Below are 9108 nucleotides of genomic sequence, written 5' to 3'. Positions count from 1 at the left end.
CATGCCGCCTCCTTGTAAGGACTCTTCGACATTTTCTCTTAATTATCGTCTTTTTCTATTCATTACATTCTCTCATTGACGTTGTGTACTAAATGCTGTTTATTTTAATGATGATCTGTAAAAGGGTGATTCTATTCCGTATTTTTTAGAGGGTGCAAGGTAATTCACTTTTTTACGCGCTTGGCTTATCTTTTTTTTCCAAATGACGTTGGGACTGATAAATAGTGATCAGAAACGCTAAATCCTATTCTGTTTTTCATTCCATAGTTTATGCAAAATAATAATAATAATAATGATAATAATAATAATGATAATAATAATAATAATAAAAATAATGATAATAATAATAAATAAAATACAAAATTAAATCAAAGATAGATTCTCAGTTCCAGCGTACGAGATTCAGTGCGCATGGCTTCCTGTCGTACTAGGAAAGATAAACTCTATAGTGTATATCTGTGGCTTAACTTTCTTCTTTCACCTGCAGTTTCTTCTGTCGTGTCGTTTCTCTCTTTCTTAATCTATCCGCCAGTGTGTTTGTATATACCTGTTTATATTTTTCCTCTCATGTTGCTCTCTGCATTTCATTTCGCAACATTTTCTCCTTTGGCGATTTTTGTTGGGATTTCTGGTGTATACAAAGGTTGGCCAAATATGTCAATAAAGATCATTCTCTTCCATCTTCATCGCTAGCGTTTAGTATTTCGTGTATAATCCCTTTTTGCCGGCATGCAATTTCTTTTATTCGTTTGCGAATGATACTAACGACGTGACAGTTATATAGTGGTTATATAACACCTGTACAGACACTCTCTGGCAAACTTGTTTTAAATTTTGGCCTCTCCTGTTCTTCACTTCCGTGTTATCTTTTTTACCAACTTAATATCTCAATGAGCCAATTACCAATTAATTATATTTCAAAAGATAAGGAATTGTTATAGATTATTTGTTCCAGATCATGTTTCCATGAAAAAATAACAAATTGGAAATAGTCATACCACATCCCTTATGATATTAGCGAATGTACATGTTTTATACGTTTTATATTTTACTCAGTCGATTTGCAATTCGGTTCATTTTTCCATATCTTGCAGTCTGTATATTTTGGGATCTTGAATTAATTTACTTTTCATGTATGTGCATATTTATAATACTGTTAGTGTGGTATTTATCTCAAGCCCCAAGGAGAAAATTCGAAATATATTCAACATTCTCTTAACATTCTCTTAACAAGTGAATGTGTGGAAACTAGTTATTTAGAATTCTTTATTCAACTAAGAACGCAATTTCCCCATCAATTTCTTATATTCCAAAAAAGGTTTTTGACATTTAGTTAAAGATCTGAGGGAAACCTGGAAGGGAAGGCCAAGTGCTCGGGGAGTGTGGGGGGGGGGGGTCATAAAAAGAGGGAAAACCGCCGGCCGACGTAAAATATTAATCAAACGACATTTTTTCCCTTTAAAACCTGATCATCTCTCTCTTAATGTCTGTCTGCTTGTCTGTTATTAAAACTTTATATGCGATATAGCTATGCACATATATTTGTAAATGTATGTACTCATCAAGCAGTAAGTATGCATACGCAGTGTTGTTTATACTCTTCTCTATATGTTATATCCTTGTTCTATCATTTTAGCCTTGGATGTGTCCAGTGTATCTATCTGTCTGTGTGTCTGTTTGTCTCGCTTTCTCGTCCTTTCTCTTTTTTCATTCTCTCTTTCTTTCTCTCTCTCTCTCTCTCTCTCTCTCTCTCTCTCTCTCTCTCTCTCTCTCTCTATATATATATATATATATATATATATATATATATATATATATGTATATGTATATATATATATATGTATATATATATACATATATATATTTATATATACATATATATGTATATATACATATATATATATATATATTGTCATTCTATTATATATATTTAATGTATGTATTCAATGCTTCACTTTCATTTGACATTTTACATAATATCTATGTTGTTCTTTCAGTAAAGTAATTCCTCAATATCTGGTAATCATGACGATTTACTGATGCGCAAAAAAAAAAAAGCGGTGAATACTATCCTTATTTCTTCAATACCATGATATGTCGTCAAAATTAGTCTATACTGCTGATTGTTTACCTTGCCGATGACATCTGGGTCGTCATTTTTTTGTAAATATCGCGAACTAAATCAGTGCACTATTTGGAATCTGCAATTTTTGTTGTTATTAGTATTGGTATTTTATTACTATTATTATTGTTATTCTTATTATCATCATTATCATTATTATTATTATCATTATTATCAATATTATTATTATCATCATTATCATTATTATTATTATCATTATTATTATCATTATTATTATCATCATCATCATATTTTGATTATTACTATTATGGTTATTTGCATACTTTAATTTTTTCTTCCGAATACCTGTAACTAACTGAGTGCCCTGGCCCTACATTTCATAAAGCATTCACTCTACTTACTGATAATATTTTCAAATCGTTATCAAATTTCATCGAATATACTGCAATTCGAACAAACAAAATGTGTTTATTTTATCGTTATTTCCTCCATGTGTCTTGTTCCCGAGTTCATCTGATGCCGCCAATTCCAAGGGTTCGGTCGACATCAGTATCAATTTTCCCGATTGAATTTCATTTGCTTCTCCGTCTCTCTCCCTTACTTTACCTGTTCCCTCTCTCCTCTTCCATAACCCCTTCCCCTTTCTTTTTTTCTCTCTCTCTTCTGGTATTCTTTCTTCTCGTCTCTCTCTCTCTCTCTCTCTCTCTCTCTCTCTCTCTCTCTCTCTCTCTCTCTCTCTCTCTCTCTCTCTCTCTCTCTCTCTCTCTCTCTCTCTCTCTCTCTCCCTCTCCTTTTTTCTGCTTCTTCTCTTACCTTCCCTCTTTCTTCTCCCCCTTTAGCTTTCCTCTTCATTCTCCTATCTCCCTCTCAATGCCCCTATCCTTTCACCATTTCCCTGTATACTCTTCTCCCCCCCCCCCCTCTTTCCCCTCCCCACTTTCTATTGTCCTTTCTACTCTTTCTCCCCTTCTCCCTTCCCCTCTCTCCCTCCCCGTCCCCCTCCCTTTCACCATGCATACAAACCACGAGAATTAGACCGTGACAACAATCGCCCATTCCAACAAAATAAACAAATCATCAATCTAAACAAACAAATAAATAAATAGATAAAAAAGAGATAAGCACAACACGCAACCTGAAAAATAAATAAACAAAACAACGGGAAGAAAATAACCAGTAACTGCCCCTGTTGCTACGTCCGCTGAGTAACCACAACAGACCCGCCGTTTCTAGGAGAACGCTTAAACTCAGAAACAGAGTAAATTATATGATAAATACGATAATTGTCAGTTGTGCTAAAGAGGTGATAATGAGCTCTGGAGATGTAGTTGTTATTATGATGGCTATGTAATATCGTTAGTAATGATCTGAATGTAGATTTTAATGATATTGCAAGTGTAGGCGAGTCTTGATAATCATAGTCCGGTTGATGATAATATTAGCAGTAATTATAATGGGATTACTGGTAGAAATAGGCCTTATTAATCATGGTAATAATAATACGCTAATTCCAAACAACATTGACGATGATTCTCATAACATTAATACAAGTGGTATAATGATAACAATAACAATAATAGTAACAGCAATAACAGTGATGATGATAATGATAATACTGATGATCATGATACTACTAATCATGATAATAATAGTAATAAAAATGATATCAATAATAATGATATTGATTATAATGACAATGATAATGATAATTATAATGATAATGCTAATAATGATAACGATAATAATAATAATGATAATAACAATAATAATAATGACAATAATAATGATAATAATAATAATAATAATAATAATAATGATAATGATAATAATGATGATAGCAATAATGATCATAATAATAATAATAAAATCATTAGTAGTAAAGATAATTATTATAATCACAATCATCATCATAATAAAAATCATAACAATGATAACAATAAAGTAATGACAATGATAATGATAATGGTGATGATGATGATGATGGTTTAGCATCATCATCATAACCATAAATTGCGCAAATAATAATTTCAAAAAATAGACTATTAACAAAAAAGGCCGCCCCCCAAAAAAAAAACACAATAACGGATTCCAATTTCACAAAACACCCTTCGAAACTCTTTTATCACCACGATCCCTTCCCCTTATGAAAATTGAGAAACCATTTCCCGCCAAAAAAACAAAGGAAAAAAACTAATCCCCTTCTTTCCCCCTTCCCTCCTCCTCCCCCTCTCTGACTCTTCCAACAGCCATAAAGAAGATGAGCAGCTTCAAAAGCGATAAACATGAGAAAAAGAGTTGTGGCAAGGTTGTGGCGCGGATCATGTTCTCCCACGTCGGCCTCTTCATCCTCGTCTCCGTCTACACTGTCATCGGTATGTGGTGATTGTGGTATGATGAAGGTTGTGATGAGTGTGGTGATGGTTGTGGTGATTGCGATGTTGTGTTGCGTGTGATGTGATGATGGTTGTGATGATTGTGATGCTGTGGTGCGTGTGATGTGATGGTGACTGTGGTGTGGTGCGTGTGATGTGACGACGGTTGTGATGAGTGTGATGATGATTGCGATGTTGTGGTGCGTGTGATGTGATGGTGGTTGTGGTGATTGTGGTGTGGTGCGTGTGATGTGATGACGGTTGTGATGATTGTGATGTTGTGGTGCGTGTGATGTGATGGTGATTGTGGTGTGGTGCGTGTGATGTGATGACGGTTCTGATGAGTGTGATGATGATTGTGATGTGGTGCGTGTGATGTGATTATGGTTGTGGTAATTGTGATGTTGTGGTGCGTGCGATGTGATGACAGTTGTGATGAGTGTGATGATGGTTGTGGTGATTGTGATGCGGTGCGTGCGATGTGATGATGGTTGTGATGAGTGTGATGATGGCTGTGGTGATTGTGATGTTGTGGTGCGTGTGATGTGATGATGGTTGTGGCGATTGTGATGTTGTGGTGAATGTGATGTTGTGGTGCATGTGATGTGATGGCGGTTGCGATGGTTGTGGTGATTGTGATGTGATGACGGTTGTGGTGTGGTGATTGTGATTATTGTTGTACGTGTGATGTGATGATGGTTGTGGCGATTGTGATGGTGTGGTGCATGTGATGTGATGAGTGTGATGATGGTTGTGGTGATTGTGATGTGATGACGGTTGTGATGGTTGTGGTGATTGTGATGTGGTGCGTGTGATGTGATGGCGGTTGTGATGTGGTGATTGTGATGATGGTTGTGGTGATTATGATGATGTGATTTCGATGGAGGTTGTGATGATTGTGATGTGCTGTTGCCTGCAGTGATTATGATGTGATGATTGTGATATGGAGATGTGGTAATTGTGATAATGTGATGAGTGTGATGTGATGATGGTAGTGATGGTTGTGGTGACTGTGGTGTGGTGGTAGTGATGCCTTGTGATGATTGTGATGGTGATTTTATGGCGATTGTGTTCTGGTGATTTGGTAATGATGTTCTAGTGATGGATGTGGTGATGATGAAGGTTGTGATTACTCTGATGTGGTGAGAGTGATGCCTGTGATAATTGTGATGTGGTAGTAGTGAAGGTTGTGGTGATGGTTGTAGTGATGGTGATGTTTGTAATGTGGTGATGGCTGTAATGTAATGAGTTGTGGTTGTGATGATTAAAAAGATGATGTGAAGCATAGTGATAATGATATGGACGATAAGAATGTGTGTAATGGTAATGATGGTGAATCACCAAATGAGATGCTAATGATAATAGCAATCATAACAACAAAAGCAATGACGATAAGAATGACCTTGATATTAACAACAATAACAATAACGACAATAATGATTATTATCATCATTAATATTATGATGATAATAAAAGCAGTAGTAACGCTAACAATTCTTATAAAACTGATGATAACAACAATGATTATAAAACCGATAATAATAATAACGATTATAAAAATGATAACATCGCCTTCGTAAACTGCAATGAACTACCCTCTCCCCCCCTCCTATCCACCCCCTCTCCCCTCCTCCTATCCACCACCACCCCTCCCGCCCATGACCGCAGGAGCCTATATCTTCATCTCCATCGAGAAACCGGCGGAGGAAATGAGATACCAGAAGAAGCGCAACGTTGCCATGGACATCAACGACGCAGCCAAGTACATCATCTCCTACTTGTGGTACCATAACACCCGCAACCACACGAAGGCTGAGTATCACAGTTTGGTAGGTGTTGTGGTATGGTGATCGGGGCGGGAAGGTCCTGTGAATTCCTTCGTTATCTGTTTACGTTTTTATTTATTTTTATTCTTTATCTACGTTTTTATTTATTTTTATTTTATTTGTTTATTTCTTTTATCTATTTATTTCTTATTTTATTAATTTTTCCTTTTTTTGTGAATGGTGTTAGTGATTTGTTGACATTTTGTTTCTCCTTGGCACCGTCGTCATAACGTCTAAAATTCAGTTTCATGTCTGTAAAACATAAGAAAATAAGATTCGCTTCTGATGTGGGTTTGATTCCTGATTACTTCTCCATCCCAGGTCATGAAGAACTTAGTGGTGTTTCACGAATTCGTTGTGACAAAGAGCGGCGACTCGGATATCAAATATGATGGAAATGTTAACAAGTGGGACTGGGACTGGACTCTCCCCAAGTCGCTTCTGTTCACCGTTACTAGCATCGCTGCGATTGGTTAGTGTATAATTTCTTTGTCCGTCGCTGGTACAGTGCATGTATCCATACATACAGGCATGCCCTTGATCACCTTGCAGAATTACTATAAAAAAAATTAAATGGTTTTCATCAACGAATCGCAGTAACAGAAGAGGTGTATTCTATAACAATTTCCAGATATTTTATAAAACCATTTACAAGCATTAAACAAAATCTAAACCTTTCACCTGCTGTCCAGTTTTGAAGACGAACAAACAAAAAATGCAGTCTGGCATACGCTTATACAAATCTAAGCACAGATACAGACACCTAACTTCCCACAGCCTTTATAGCTGAGTCTCGCCCAGCCTCACTTTGCCTTCGGTCTCGCACAGGGTACGGCCACATCTCACCCAAGACCATCCTGGGCCGCATCTTCACGATCTTATACAACGTGATTGGCATTCCACTCCTCCTGGTTTTCTTGGCGAACATTGGTGATTTCCTTGCGAATTCGTGCAGATACCTCTACAGGTGTGTCTGGCTTTGCAATATTTATATTTGATGTATAACTAAAAAACTATAAAAAAAAAACAAACTTTGTATTAAGTCGATTTCTTTTTTTTTTTCTTTTCTTTTTTTTTTTTACTATGATCTTTCCGAGGCCTCGGTTAGAGTGCGGCATTTAATTGCTCATCCTACTGTTGTAAACAAAAATTGTGAATATCACCCTTTCTATTAATATCAATCAATGCATTTTTATCATGGAAAAAGCCAATTAAATCGCTCATATTAATGAGGACGAAGTTTTCATTAAACTTACTTTATCTCATTATTCATTAGCCGACTGTGCTGCCGCTGGTGCAGGATTCGCCGAAGGATAAGCGAGCAGAAGAAGGGCAAGACCGTGGAGAAGAGGAGCCTGTGGAAGGATGACATTGGCTTCGAGACCTTCATGCCTACAAACACGGTAAATTGGTCATCTGACTTTTAAAGGGAGTTGGAAGAAAAAACTTTTTTTGTAACCTTTTTTTATACAAAATGGGTGTATAAAGTAGCATAAAATAGAAGGCTAAGGAGGTACAGAACAGGAATGAGCATCATGTGCTAAGTAGACATGAAGGCAGCAATTTCTACCCATCCTTCCGCTGGGCCAATAGGTGGACGTACCCATCGTCGTGAACCTGTGCATCATCACCGTCTACCTGATGCTGGGCGGCGTCCTCTTCTCGTGGTGGGAGAACTGGGACCTTCTGGAGTCCGTTTACTTCACGTTCATCACGCTCACGACCATCGGCTTTGGCGATTACGTGCCCGGAAACTCGTTCCTCGATCTCTCCGACGGCCTCATGGCTGCCATGAAGATGCTGGTGACGGTGCTCTTCTGCTTGTTTGGTCAGTAGACGCTACGTGTTGATTAGAAATAAATTAAATGTCGCTATATGTGGGTATATTCAGGTAACATATAGTGAAAAACGTGTTCTAGTAATCACATGATAAAGTTACGCCATCAACATTTTTCTCAGGAATGGCACTGCTGTCCATGTGTATCAACCTGATGCAGGAGCAGCTGGTGGCCAAGTCCCGCTGGTTCGCCAAGGAAATTGGTCTCATCGAAGAGGAAGTTGATCCTATGGTTAAGTACAAGGTCAGTGGTTCGTCTATCTATATTTATCTAGATATTCCGCTATGGAAGGTCGTTTGTGTGTGTGTGTGTGTCTGCGTGTGTGTGTGTGTATGAGCGTGTGTGTGTGTGTGTGTTTTTTTTTTTTTTTTTTTTTTTACAGTACATTTAGCGTGTTGTATGTACAGTATATACTAACCATCAGATAATAAACATCACCAAAGCCCAAAATAGCGCCACCTCGATACCCTAACCAAGCCCCTCCCCGCTCCCCGCAGTACAAGAAGAGCAAGCGCGGCACCGTCCCCGAGACCCAGCAGGACCGCGACGGGAACAAGCGGCTCAGCCTGATGCCGGCGCACGAGGGCGAGTCCACCACCACCCGAGCCGGTAACTTCACCAACATCCAGGAGGAACTGGAGGATCTCTAAGGGGAAAGGTTGAAAGAGATGTGGAAAATGATGGTGGGAAGAAAGAGGAATTTGAGACACATGTGAAAAATAAAATAAGATAAAAGGATGGATCTTTCTTTGTATAACATAAAACATTATATATATATATATATATATATATATATATATATATATATATATATATATATTGTATATATATATATATATATATATATATATATTTGTTGTATATATATATATATATATATATATATATATATATATATATATATATATATATATATATATATACCTGTATATATATTCATCTATAATTACATTTATACATTTACCCCCCCCCCCACACACACACGCCGC

At 37.1% G+C, this 9108-nt stretch overlaps 1 protein-coding gene across 2 annotated transcripts in view; it reads left to right on the top strand.

The window, feature by feature from the left end:
• Positions 1 to 8869, top strand: part of LOC113804037 (TWiK family of potassium channels protein 7) — a 13696-nt gene extending 4827 nt beyond the window's left edge. The window contains exons 2-10 of one of the 2 annotated variants that reach the window (XM_070124609.1): positions 1 to 14; positions 4330 to 4455; positions 6124 to 6284; positions 6603 to 6753; positions 7110 to 7248; positions 7558 to 7684; positions 7875 to 8109; positions 8241 to 8362; positions 8617 to 8869. The exon at positions 1 to 14 is cut by the window's left edge and continues 37 nt beyond it. In XM_070124609.1, coding sequence (XP_069980710.1) covers positions 2 to 14; positions 4330 to 4455; positions 6124 to 6284; positions 6603 to 6753; positions 7110 to 7248; positions 7558 to 7684; positions 7875 to 8109; positions 8241 to 8362; positions 8617 to 8769 — 1227 coding nt within the window. In that variant the 5' untranslated portion in view covers position 1 and the 3' untranslated portion in view covers positions 8770 to 8869. The remainder of the gene's footprint in view (positions 15 to 4329; positions 4456 to 6123; positions 6285 to 6602; positions 6754 to 7109; positions 7249 to 7557; positions 7685 to 7874; positions 8110 to 8240; positions 8363 to 8616) is intronic. The other variant, XM_027354869.2, reaches the window with a different exon arrangement.
• Positions 8870 to 9108: the final 239 nt, after the last annotated feature.

This window comes from Penaeus vannamei, chromosome 8 (assembly GCF_042767895.1).
Source record: "Penaeus vannamei isolate JL-2024 chromosome 8, ASM4276789v1, whole genome shotgun sequence".
Classification (NCBI taxonomy): domain Eukaryota; kingdom Metazoa; phylum Arthropoda; class Malacostraca; order Decapoda; family Penaeidae; genus Penaeus; species Penaeus vannamei.
The sequence above is the reverse complement of the archived record's forward strand: the minus strand, read 5'-3'. Positions and strand labels throughout refer to the sequence as shown.